Source organism: Parasteatoda tepidariorum, chromosome 5, assembly GCF_982258835.1.
Source record: "Parasteatoda tepidariorum strain Cologne lab strain chromosome 5, Ptep-v5.0, whole genome shotgun sequence".
Classification (NCBI taxonomy): domain Eukaryota; kingdom Metazoa; phylum Arthropoda; class Arachnida; order Araneae; family Theridiidae; genus Parasteatoda; species Parasteatoda tepidariorum.
Window position 1 is genome coordinate 73,721,876 of NC_141759.1, and position 14,646 is coordinate 73,736,521.

Here is a 14,646-nt window from a genome sequence, read left to right on the forward strand (position 1 = left end):
TACCCCGCTTGCAACTATTATTAGAACATACACTAATGTCCAAAAGTTATGCATAATTTTCTTCAGAACATTAAGCATGTAAAAGGCATATCTTAATGTATAGGACTTAAAATCATTGTACTGATGTAGTATATTTTTTTAGCGCAATCATATGGATCACTGGAATGTCCAATAGCTGGTATTTACTCTTTGGAGGGAAATTTCATTCATTTGTCTCGCTTGGTTTCACTGGATTCGGAAGATTTTTCTACTTGTGTTGGTACAACTACATTGACATCGGGATGTTCAGCTGTTGACAAAATGGAACTTCACCAGGACTGTTCAACTGACAAGAGATATCAATGTAAGCTGTGTGTTTAGCTTTTTTTTCCATACATTTATTTTCTTTTTTTAAAAAAAATCTATTTAATTTAATTTTGACAATACATATGTCGACATATATTTAATGTCGACATTTAATGTCGACATATATTTAATTTCTTTTAAAAAAATGTCTACAAACTTTTAAAGGTTTAAATAGTTAGCGCTTTGCAAGTAATTGAGAAATAATACCGTAATTTTCGTCGAAGTATAGTGCGGCTTTCAGGAGAAATCCAGACATCAGTCTTGCGTCATGGCGGGTACCATAGTTTTGAGGAAAAGCCATTTTGAATAAAGGTGTGGGGTGAATAGTTTTGTCTTGATCTTGGCATAGAGAGTAAACCAATCGACACCTTCATTCCTCTATTGCACCCCCATAAGAAATGTGCTCTCGCTTGTTACCATAGCAGCAGACAGCCTCAGACCTTCAGTCTGGAGTTCTCCTCAAAGCCGCTGTGTATAATCCACCAGCTCCAGCACCCCTTCTGAAGAAAATTGTGGACAATCCGCACCATCATATTATCTGTTAATTATGTGGTGGTCGGTCCGTTTACCTTGACAATTTACTTAATTTTTCAAGGAAATAACTTATCCACACAAGCTCCTTTGAACGACAGAATTTACATTATATATGAGCAAACCTACGTCATTTATAAGCCAATGGGCATCGACAGGAAAACAGCCTTAGCAGCAAAATAACTTGTGCCCTCATGGGGGTAATATTTACAAATCTTGGCTCAATATGAGTTCAAAGGGCCGTTATTTTTCCGATATTGGTCCGATATAGAATTGTTTGAATCACCTGATATTTTACACTCACTTTACAGTCAATATCGGCCCTATATAGAATTGTCAGATTCACCCAATATTTTATATTTAATATTCAGCCAATATAGGTCATTCTAGGACCAATATTAAAAATTCTAGACAACCCAATATTGCTCTCGCCGCGTGTTCTTATGGGACCCATATTGAGCCCAATTGGGGCCAAGGTAAAATTGCTGCAACTACTGTAGTTGCAAACAATCAGTTTGCAACTACAAAGTTAAAGTTTGCAACTACAGAGTTAAAATTTGGCATGCTTAAAGCTTGCTTTGTTGTATGTTCATAAACAAATATAACCCTTAAAGAGCCATACATAGGACAGAGATTTTTTACAAAATTATAATTTATTCGAAAGTTATTGCAGTTTTAAGTGCTTTTTGGAAATTCTTTCTTTGCTTTAAGTTATATTTTGCTTTGCTACTTAAAATCTATGAGACTTGGAAACTTAAAATTATGAAGAGGTGCAAAAAAGATTTGAGTAGCTCCATGGAATAGATAAACTACATTTCATTTTTCTGTTCGAGAATTATTAGGTGTTAAGCTAAGCTTGTAGTAAAAAAATCGTGTTAGCCATTCTAGTGTCCGCTGAAATACAACTACGGGACTGAAATTCGAAGTGCTGATAAAACCATTTTGAATTATTAACTAAATAAAAAACATTTTTCGAAATTCTTAATTATTTATAAGTTATTACTCTTTTAATTGTTTATTTGATATTTATTTTCTTTAAATAATAAATATTTATCCATTTTTCTAGAAAAATTTATCTCTTGCAATTTTTATTTCATAAGATCGCATTTTTCTTGATGTCAATATTAACAACAAAAGAAGAAATAAAAATAAGAGAGAGATTAGATGTTGCCAGATATTAATCTTAACATTTATAAAGAAAATTTTAAAAATAAATACAGTAGAGAGATAAAAACTGTTTCCAATGTAAACTGTTATATGATGTAAGACTATCGTTATGTACTGTAGTCAAGTAAAATTACTTCTCATTATTACTTCTTTTTGCGTCCCACATTCTGTACTCCTTAGTATAATTTTTAAGTACAGTAGATTATTCTAATTACCTTAAACATAAAATGTGATTAGGTAAAATTATAGTAATTTTATAATTTATCAGCAAAATGACCTTTTTTATATCATCTTTTAAGAATTTTTTTTGAAAAAAGATCAGGAGTTTATCTCCGTGAAAACTGATTCTAAGGAAAAAAACAAATTTGCACACAGACAAGAACTGTATTTCCACAACATGGCTCTACTTCAGTGGGAAATAACTCTCGGGAGGAACTGATTTTCCATTTTACTGAAATACCATTACTTTGTAATCCTCTAAATGCAACCGATGACAATCAAATCATAATTTTTGTAAATAATCTATTTAAATAGTTCTTTCCCCTTGATTATCAATGATGATTGAGAATCAACTACGAGAGTTGGTGAATGCAACAAACAGGGGGTGGAGCCGCTTAGTACTCTTAAAAAATGCATATTGAAGTTCTTATATACTCAAATTACATTTAACATTAAGAAATAAATAACATGTACAGCTAAGATTTACCGTTTGATTCGGTTCAAAATTTTTTTCTACGTTTTTTAAATTTCTAAAATATTTTATTATTAATTGCAGCTTTCCAATGCCGTGGAAGTTGGGAAGAAAATGGCTTGAAATATGTTATTGCTACTGCTGTGGGAACTCGGAAACATCTCTGCCTAGTAAGTTTAGATAAGATTTGTCCATTTTGTGTTTAATTTAATAAATATTCAGTTACTGTGCATATTGTTATCCTTTTATTCTACTTCATTAAATATATTCTTCCTGGAATTGCTGTTACACTTTGGTTTTTCTAACTACACATTAAATAGTAACGATTAAATGGTGGACAAATTACAAATTTTGTTTTGCATAAAATAACAGTGTACAGCAAGACTAACTTTCAATGTTAAAACTTAAACCTAACCTGTTTATTATCATAAAGAGTGTCTCAAAATACATGGAAAATCTGGAATTTGATATAAAATGTTTGTTAAAAAAATTAAAAAGACTATTACAGCTGTTTGTGTATAATTAGAATATAAATTTCACCCATTGAATTTTATGTAATTGGCTCGTTTTTGCTGCCATGAAGTTTTTAAATTGAGCCATATTAATTTTTTTTTTTAAATAATTTTGCAGGCTTATGCAATGAGTGAAAGAACAATACAGTTTTCAGGCAGTATGGAACAGTGTCTAAGAAATATCCAGGTTGGAAGAGAAGGTTTAATTGCTATCAATGGAACAAATAAAGGTCAGTCAATTTTGTATGCTTTTATTTTTTTACATAATCATGTACACAAGGTGTCCAGATTGTATTTTATTTCATTTTATAACTTCGCTAACAGCCAACCTTATTTTGAGTTTACCACTATAAAGTTGAGTTCACCACTGAGGATATTTTAAGCCAGGACTGTGGTCGTTGCAAGCTGGGTGTGGAATTTGATCCCGGATCACCACATTCCGGCGGTGATTGCTCAAAACTATCAAATATTTCTTCAAATCTTGTAAGAAAATTTTTCTGGACTTCAGAACGGTCAAATGGCTTAAATATTTAACAAATTATTTTTTTAAAAATTAAAAATCGCCAATTGAGCTAAATTTGTTTTCTTTTTGTCGAAAATCATCAAAATTACTTCACTATTTTAACTTTTCGCCAATGTCTGGGATTCCATGCAATCAACAAGATTAGAGCAACGATGAAAAAATTCAGAAAATTGTGGGTTTCTTTGTGCTGACATTTTGCTTCATTTTTATAATTAACTTAAAGAACTGTAGACCAGCAAAACAAGCCTCACTACAATTATAATAGCATATTCTTCGTTAAAACGTGTAAGTTAACATAGCGACAAAAACTTTAAAGAAAAGCCTCAATAATCAAATTTTGAAAATTATAAAAGCACCGGCATAATAATGCATTTTTCAATTCTTACTAAAAATTAATATATTTAGAGCTGCGGTGCTCCACGAGATAGAGCACTCGCTTTATAATGAGGTGACCCAGGATCAAATCCCAGCCATGACTGATTGATTTTAACTCTACTTGTGGCTCCCACCAACCACAGAGCTAATGTAAAATATCCTCAGTGGTAGATCATGGTTAGAAATCGTCGGCTTAACCGTGGGGAGTTTTTGTCTCCATGTAACCTAAAGGCGTGTGATTGTAATAAAAAAAAACCTCCACAAAGACAAGTTTTTTTTAAATGCATGATCCAAAAGTTTCCTTGGGGGACTGGGTTAAAAATTACAAGGACATGGAGTTGTACATTGATATGTAGTCCTAAACCTAATATTGGGTCTTTTGTTTATTGCCAGTTATAAAATGAATATAAAACGTTTCAAATCTGGGTTTTAATACTCATGAGTACTGTTAATAACTATGTTTAAATTATAACTTAAGTAACTGTTTACCTTTATTTATTCCAGGATTTTGCCCAAGAGCCAGCAGTGCTCGCAGCTCCATGCATTACAGTCTGTCTATGACATTCTTGAATGTCATCACGATTGTTTTTGTGACAGCATTCATCTTGCGGTGATCTTCAACATTACTGTAAATGTTTTACTTTTGACAACAAAACCACACCACAAAACTATACAATCGAAGACAAACAATAAGCAACCTCATTGTCATGGAACTGAACTATGTGAAGGTTGATATCCGGAGATAGTGACTCTTTCATTTTAAAAACAAATCCGATTTCTTTGCTCAGAATGCTAAGGCCTTCAGACTTTGGTGAAAACTGAAACTGAATAAATTTTTATTTAGTAGGATAAATTCCCATAAGTTTAATATTTGTTATATAACTATTAAGGATATAAATATATATATATATATAAATGAAGACTACTTTTTCTCTTTGTTGTGTTATGAAGTGACATTATTATACAAAGCCTTGGTGTCATATCTCAAACTATGTTGTTATATAACACAATTCCAATAATGATCGCCATTTTTGTGTCTGTTGGAGCCGGATGCGATTTTTTTTTTCTTTAGTGTGTTTCTTATATTGGATGAGTCAACTTGGCCAGGACAATCATTGCTTTGCCTTTTGTTGTGTTGTTTAAAAAGCCATTTTTGTTGTATTTTAGAGTTATTGGTTTGATTGTAGAAATTTGTGTTTTATGATGATCTGTATAAAATGTGAATATTTTTTTTTGTGGTTGATTTCCCCGTGATAGTTTTGTTCTCAGAAATGTTATGTTTTTCGTTTTATTAATTAAGTCAATTTCTTTCATTAAATCGATTACTTTAATTAAATTGATTACTTTACTTAAATCGATTGCTTAAGTGATTTTTAAATAATCGTACTGTTGAAAAGACAATGTAAGTGCTTCATGCTAAATTTCGAGAAAAGCCGTTTGGCAAATATTTTCTTTTTATTGCTAATGCTATCAATGATGAAAGAAAATTTCAAAAAAAATGTTGACTTTTTGGAGAAAAAATAATTGCAATATTAAATTTATCATGTATAAAAATCTTAAGCTCAATTTTGAATTTTTTGTTGCTTACGTTGCTTTTTTTATTGTACAGTCGGCAAAAAAAAAAAGATATCACCCTGAATAATTTTCGTTCTAATGATCGGATTTTCACGAACTAAGTGTTAATCTTAATGGTTCCTGGGGGTGACCTCAAATATGCTAATTAATTAGTGCTAACTATTAATTAAGTTACGAAATCAGACACAAAAACGTACTTTCTCTGAATAAACATATATTTTTTTTTACATATTTGGATTCTTAACCTTCAAAATATAGGGGGTAGCCGCAATCTGGGAAATATGGTCCCCATAGTTTGGTCAGGAGAGCGATTCAAAGTTCGTACCCCTTAATGTTAATTTCACTTTTTACGTTTTTAGTCATATTTTAAAAACTAATAAAGCAATTCGAAGAAAATTTCACCCAGTCATAAAACTCATTTACCCAAAGATAATTTCACGAAAAAAATAATTTTTAATAATTGTTAATTATTTTTTATTATTTAATTAAATTAAGGATGAAAAATTTTTGAATTATAAGGTCTGAATTTTTTTATACCATATTAATCTACATATTTTTCAATTGAAAAATCTAAAGTTTCAACTGTTTTTATTTATTAGAAGCTGAGAAAAATTAAAATTAATTATTTTAAAAAAATAATTTGGCGACAATGAAGAAATGATTAAATGGGACGATTAATATTAAAATGTGATAAACTTGCGAGGAACTTGACTTCGCGCGCTTAGCATAAAATTTCATTCATATTTTTTTCGCTAATAATCGTTTGCTTATCTTTTCATTTTTATTTTTTTAAGCTATAAAATACGATGTTTCTTCTTTAGTCGTCTAAAATTCTATTTGCAATTTAGTAAAGAAATTTGAACAAAACATTTTATTGAATAAAATACATTTTATTCAGAGAATGTGGAGTTTTATAAAAGCATGCTTCTGATAGAATATGATTATACAACAGATTGTGCTTCTTTAATGTGATTTTTTTTTTCTCAATAACTGATAAAATTTCAATAATATACATACGAATGAATAAATTTGGAATAAAATATTCATCAATTTCTTGAATATATATTTTATAAATATTAATAAAAATACGCAGTCAACGTTTTTAAGCATCTCTCACAACATCGCAAATTTCTCAAAATCTTATAGGGTAAACTAACCAGTGAAGGAATACTTAAGCTTAGCTTGTCTTTAAAAAAAAATCATAAAAATTTCAAAATTTGTAATTTTAGCTAAATGACGTATTTGTTATTAAATGCATGTCGACATATTTGTTATTAAATGCAAATTATGTAAAAAAATTTAGATAACTTACATAATATTGTTTTAAGCTTTTGGTGGTTTAAATAATAAGTAGTAAGATAACCAAGTGAAGGAACAGTTCTTAAATTGAATAAACACTAAATTTTCCAGTGAATGAACACTTAATTTTGAGAATGTTTGATGCTCGTTAGGAATCCTTAGGCCACACAGATATCTGTCGCCCTGTAGATGCCTGAATTGACTGATGTTAACACAGGCGGGCATTAAGAAAAAAAAAATCTTTTAAGTTTTCGTGCCCCCATTTCAGTATCTTAAGGGCCTTACGAGCTCTGTTTAAAAAGAGAGTATCATATCAGATATATATATATATATATATATATATATATATATATATATATATATATATATATATATATATATATATATATATATGTAACATAAAAAACTTCAATTAATCTTTTTATGTTAGTTTCTTTGCTATAAAACTTCATCCTAATTAATTATTCTAAACGAAATACTTTCTCACACTTTTAAAAACCACATCCTGTTCTTAAATCTATTTTTGGCTCAAGTATGCATTTAATTAAGAGCAGGACATTTTTCCCTTTGCTCTTGTGTGGGAAACGTTCGATCTATTTCATAAACCAATAGCAACTACTAAGAGTTCCCTCTTTCCCTAAATTAAGACATATTACGGATTTTACTTTGCAAGATTTTCCCTAACATATAACCAAGGAGCGCAACTTTTCATGTGCACTTTCACTCATTCTCATGACTGCTCTTGTCTAATAATTAATAAATAAATTTTGTACCCTCCTTCCCGACCTATGACCTGTTTTAATCCTTCCACTCGGCAACGACGTTATATATATATATATATATATATATATATATCTGATATATATATAACAAAAATAATCACAGTAGCAGTATTTGGTGGTAAATGTAGCTTATCGTAATTGAAGAATATGCTGTGCGACATTTTATGGTGAATTTGCGAACGTAAGTTTCAGAATGTATCGAAACATGTGGATGCTATTTGCTAATCATCTTTATCCAAAGAAAACCATGTAACGTAAATATCTAGCAAAATGAAGCAATTTTTTAAACAATGAATCATACAATATGCAACATATTATTTCTATATCTTATTCTTAAACATAACATATTTCAATGTTTTTAAAATGCCACTAAACATTCAGCAATTCATTGAGTTATAGAAAAAAGAAATCGTAAATTACAGAAAACCTTGTGAATGTGCATTAGAATTACTATACAATCTACATTTTATTTTTCATGCACTTTTTTTTCCTTCAAACTTTCATGCCTAGAAGACTCGATTAAAGCTGTAAAAATCATTATCCCTAAAATTTTGTATATAGCTATTATAAGTTATGTTAATTTGATTTTAGTATGAAATCCTCGAATAAACATAGCAAAAATAGCATAATCTAAATAATATCAGATAAAAAGTTCATGTATTTAAATTCTGAAAACTTATAAATCGATTCAAATTTTCTTTTCAAAAGAGATTAAAATAATTTTTTATTTTATTTATTTATTTATTTTTTTTGCTTTTTGGACATAAATGAACTTAAAAATTGTCTATTGCCTAGAAACTTCGAGGTGTTTTCTATTAACTATTAATTAAACCTCTCAGAGCAATCACAAAACATTATTTCAATTATTTTACAGTCAGAAATTGGTTGCCTAGCAACCTAGTAAAATTAAGCGTTTCTCTTTTGAATCAGTCAAGGGTTATCTTAAAATATTTATTTGCGCAGGCGACTTTTTTTGGCGGTTTTCTGGACTATCGCCAAATATATAAACCTTTATTGCAACCCAATTTACGACCCAATTGTTTTAAAATTTTGTCTATCCCCCCTAATTCAAGTGTCTAGATTCCAAATATGTAAAAAAAAATATATGTTTATTCAGAGAAAGTGCGTTTTTGTGTCTGATTTCGTAACTTAATTAATAGTTAGCACTAATTAATTAGCATATTTGAGGTCACCCCCAGGAACCATTAAGATTGACACTTAGTTCGTGAAAATCGGATCATTAGAACGAAAGTTATTCAGGGTGATATCTTTTTTTTTTTGCGGACTGTACTGCGGGAATCATGGACAAAGATTAAAATTAAGTAAATCAAAAATTTCAAATAAAAACTGGTAGTAAATTTATAGTTTGGTGTTTCACATATTAGCTGCAACAATATTTATTTGTACTAAAATTTCTTATTCATATGTTATTATCATAAATATTTTGTGGTTAACTTGATTATGCTACATCTCTTTACTGCTGACCTATAATTAAAGGAAAGGCATAAAATAGTTTAACCCACTTGCGGTTTAGCAATTGGACAAAATTTTGAGAATGTTTTTGCGCAATATACTGATTTCCTATCTCATAAATTCGATAAACCGGTTTTGCTACATAGGGAGGACTACAATTACAATTTAAATTACAACTTTTTATGTGCAAAACTGTCAGTGGGTTAAAATTTTTCAATGAATATAAAAACACCAAAAATACAGCTCAATCATTATTGCACCATAAAGATTCATGTTGCAAGTTTTAATACTTTAAAAAATTCAAACAATAGCTTCAAATCAGTTTAGGGAAAAAATAGTGGTCACAAAAATTAAAGTAAATTACTTCTATTTCAATTAGTATTTTTAAAAAGTTGCTTATTAGTTAGATTATATCCAATAAAGATATAAATTACAGCAGCTATTTTCAATGGACCTGTTTCAAACGGTTTATTTTGAAAAAATACAGTTAAAAAAAATTTTTTTTTCATTTCAAATATCAAAATTAATAATCAATAACCCATAAATAACAGTGATTAAATATAATAATGATAGCAATAACAATTTGTTCATTAATGGAAATGAAAAATTGTAATAAAGTATCGACTTATTAAAAAAAAAATATATATATATATATGTCTACTGCGAGTAATTGAAAGTTGTTTCATAACAAAATATAATCAACTTAAATTTAAATTTTTATAATTTTTTTTAGCATTTTGAAATGCATCACTGCATTTATAAACATTTTTAACTTTTTCAGTAAAATAAAAGAAAAACGTAGGCACATTTTAGTAAGTTTCTAGTTGGTTACATGACATTAAATAATTATATAGGGACATCACTTTATATATATTTTCAGAACCTTTGTCAAAAATGAAGTAAAAAATTATAAAACATTGAAGTCTAATATGTATTGACAGGAGAAAAAAATGAAATCGAAATTTAAAGGGTCATTAGTCAAAAAAGTAGGATTCAAAACCTTTTTGGTTGCCTTATGAAACTCGAACATGTCCTTTCTGTTTGTTACATTTTAATTGTGTTTTTCTTCACTTAAATAGAGATAATTTGTATAGCGCTTGTTTTGCATCTACCTAAATATTACCTTTATTTTCAAAACTGACCCTACGATTTCTAGGGAAAGTTTTTGGACATATGCTGTAAAACTCTAATCGTGTCAACGTTAGAGTTGTAAGGAGGCTTAACTCTTGCAAAACAAATCTCTCTAATGTTGTAACTCCTAATTCACATGCTTTTTTATTTCTCTTTTAATAAAGCTTTTTAAAATATTTATTAATAGCAGCTATTACAAAACATCCAAAGTATTGAAGAATTGCGACTCGGGCATTAATAATTCATCAAAAATTTGCCGCCAATTTTAATTAGTTCTTTAATTTGGGTGTGAAAGGTTTCTGTTTTAAGTTGGATGAAATATGTATTTGTATCTACTCACAATTGTATTAAATGTCCTGAAAATAGTTCCTGAATGCTTTTAAAGTTGCTTTTTTTTATTCTCTTAATATTGATTAAGTATTGAGAATGTTTGTTTTATGATGCATAGTTTTATGGTTTTATCCATAAAGTTGTATTTAAATTTATTCATTTGTTATTATTTATTGTAAAATTTTATTTTTAATTTCTGAACAATTTTAAGTTTTTCCTCATAATAATGTTTACTGAGAAATAAGGTTATTAATTAAATATGATGGTGGACTTATGTCAAACTTTTATTTTCAAATATATATTTTTATTACGATGATTATTTTTTAAATTTAACATTTCATTAATTTAGTTCTGAAATAAAAGTTAAATTGATGCTTCACCAGTTTTATTATGCTTTTCATTAAGATTGTTAGCTGGATTTTTTTATCGTTTCTAATCTTAGCACTTTGAAATATGCAAGTGATAACTTTATATTTTTTACTGTTTGCCAACATAGTTGAGTGTCAATTAAGAAGTTTCGAGATTGATTTGATAACAAAATTTTTGCATTCTAGAAAACTAATTTGAAATCTAGAGTTATCCTCTATTTATTTTAAATTCTTAATACAATTTCAACTCCTTACAATTTTAACTCCATAACATATATTAATACAATTTTAACTCCTTAATACAATTTTTCTTAGTTCATCAATATTCTATTCTTTTTTTAATAAGTAAATTCCTCTTATTAATAATTCCATAATAATTATATTTTTATAATTAAATATAAACTAAACTAAAAATAAAAAAAATGCTAAGTCATTTCATTATGGGCACATTTCCCGTAAATATATAAGAATACTAATTTAATTCATGTTATTAATCAATGAATTACACGAAAAAAATTAAGAATAATAATCTTAAATGTATGACATTTAAAAAACAAAACACAGTTTAATTAATTAGTGTTAATTGTAAATTTATTCTAGTTTTCACTTTTTTAAGTAGTAAGGCAGACTATGTAAATTGCTTCAAATTTAAATTTCACAATCAATTGTTTTCGAATTTACTAATAATAAGATTCTAGTTTTCTATTAATGTTTAATCACAGAGAAACACATATAAGATGATTTTTAGTTAAAATGGACATGTTTTTTTTTTATCATACTACTCTAGGGCAGGGGTCGGCAACCTGTGGCTCGCGAGCCGCATGTGGCTCTTTTAATGTAAAGTTGCGACTCTCCAGTTCCATACGAAAAAATTAGAAATTTATTATCAAAACTCAGTAAGAAAGTCAGAAGTTGACGTATGGAATTCTGACGATCTTCAGATCAACATAATATAATAAAAAGTAAAATTAGAAGTCAACATAGAAGTAAGAATCCAGAGTCGGGCTTGAAACAGCAAGTTATTAACCAGTTTTGATTAAACTTTCAAAAGGCATGCAAAGTCAATGCTCCTATTAATGTAACTATCTATATTTGTGTTTTTATATGAATAAATACTATTCCGTATTTAAAGCCATTAATTTTAAATCAAAAATCAAATATATGTAAGCAAATACTAAAATATTAAATCGAAAATTCTTAGTGACTCTTTAAAAACTGGAAAATTTTGTAAATTGCAACCTTTAGCTCTTCTGTCTCATTAGGTTGCCGACCCCTGCTCTAGGGTGCTTTAAAAGGCATACATATTGCTCATATATATATATATATTTTTTTTTTTTTTTAGTGGGTAAGAATTAAAATTTGACGATCAATAATTCATTTTATGAACTTTTTGATGAAGTTTCATTGCTAATAACAGTAGTTGAAGTCTCTTCTTAAAATTAAAATAGTGCTAAGAGGCTTATGACTTTTTTCATTTATTTTTCAAGGAAACAAGATATTTAACTTTTTCTGCAATCAATACTATTTAGTTCTGAAAATGATTGTAGTGTTATTTTTAAATTGAAGTGAAAGGTGAACGTTAAGAATTATGCTAGCTATAATTTCAATTAAATTTTTTGTTTAATTGTTTAAAGCAAATTGGCTGCCGTTCTCCAATTTTTTATTGGAGGGTTTGATCCCTGCTCTTGACAATAAATATGAGATATTATTGAGATGGTGAAATCATTCTATTTGTTGCATCTTGTTCAACAAAATTTACTCTCTAACTGATTTACTAGTAAAATAATTCTGAACAGTAGTTGTACTACTCAAATAATGCAAAAACACATTTTAATTATTCAAAACGTAAAAGAAGCATATTTTTTTAAAACTTGATTAAAAAAAATTTAAATGTTTTATTTTAATCATTTGATTGCTTAAAATTATTGTTAATTTTTTTTTTTTTTTTTAATATGTAAAGTTGAAAAATGATTAATTTCTTTGAGCAGTTTAGTTATTCGAAAAAAAAAAGAGTCTAATGGTCTCTTTAAGAAATGAAAATTCGTTTGGTTGTTAACGTGTCACTCTAGACATGTGCTAGTTACAGCAGTTTGGCTTCAAAAATAACCTGAAGTGGTGCAAATGAAATTTACTTTTGATGTCACAAACTAAGTTTTTTTTTCTGAATTAAGGATCCATATCCGAATTTCAAAATAAAATTTAATTTTTAATTTAGCATGTTCTGGTGCAAATATTTTTGCACGTTTTCAATTAAGAAAAAAAAAATGGCTCACCCAATTATGACCAAATTGATACTATTAAATTTCCTAGATTGAAGCTCCATTTTCCTATTATAAAATCTTTATTTAAACCTAATCTACGTGTTCTTGTGCATTTATTTTTGCATATTTTCAAATTGAAAATAAATAAAAAATTTGCTTGAATAATTCTAAACACAATAAAGTTAGCTATTTATTTTCTAGTTTGAAGCTCCATTTTCTTTTATAAAACGACAATAAAATCTTTATTTAAGCCTAATTTACATGTTCTGGCCAATTTGTTTTGGCATATTTTCAATTTAGAAAAAAAAAATTCTTACTCAATTCTGAACAAATTAAAATTAGCTATTTATTTCCTAGACTGAAGCTCCATTTTCCTATTCTAAAACAAAATTAAATGTTTAATTTAACCGAATTTACATTTTCTGGCTCATTTATTTTTGCATATTTTCAATTCAAAAGAATTATATAGCCACCCTAATTCTAAACCAATTAAATCCGATATTATTTTTATTTCAGGCGTGTCACCTGTGCAGTTTTAACTGAAAATTAGATTTTCAAAGCAATCCCATTTACTTGTTATAGTGCATTTATTTTTGCACATTTTCTATTTAGAATAAAACATTTTCACTAACCTACCACTACATAAATTATTCTTTTATTTTCAAGCATCATATATCATTTTTATTGTTTATTTTACAATTTTTTTCGTCCCGCACGTCTTTTTAACTAAAAACTAAATTGTCAATGCAACCTAGTTCACATATTTTACTGCATTTTTTTACATTGTTATTTGGAATAATGTATTTTTAGTTACTTAACGCTAAATAAATAAATTACTATCTTTATTTTTACCATTTTCAAATATGATTATATACCAATTGTTATTGTTTATTAGTGTACAATATGTGTAAAACAAATGTTACTCTTAAAGATAATAATCCATCCAGCAATGTTAGTAATGTATATCGAATATTGCTTTTTCTTGTATGATATTTCCTTAAATAATTCCTACATTTTTCCCGATTTCGATATGTATATTTCTGTGTATAATGTAAAAAAAGAAAAAGGAAAAAAAAATTGAAAACGCCGCAAAGGCTTTAGTGGAAACATTTTCGTATCAATCGGTGCCTTGAAACTTGCCTGACTGTGTGTTTCCTTTTTCAGGCTGTATATTAATTTAACTCCTTCGATTTAAAAAAAAAAGTCATGTTTTAATTCTGTTAATTTTTTTTTTTTATCTTCGCGTTTTTGAAAAACGCGTGAATTGTGATAGGGGCCTCCTT

General features: G+C 28.0%; 1 protein-coding gene across 1 annotated transcript in view; it reads left to right on the top strand.

The window, feature by feature from the left end:
- LOC107451820 (uncharacterized) overlaps nt 1–4,940 on the top strand; it is a 326,140-nt gene extending 321,200 nt beyond the window's left edge. Inside the window, exons 11-14 of the mRNA XM_016068055.5 lie at nt 143–343; nt 2,819–2,904; nt 3,365–3,476; nt 4,649–4,940. Coding sequence (XP_015923541.2) covers nt 143–343; nt 2,819–2,904; nt 3,365–3,476; nt 4,649–4,758 — 509 coding nt within the window. The 3' untranslated portion in view covers nt 4,759–4,940. The remainder of the gene's footprint in view (nt 1–142; nt 344–2,818; nt 2,905–3,364; nt 3,477–4,648) is intronic.
- The last annotated feature ends 9,706 nt before the right edge of the window (nt 4,941–14,646 follow it).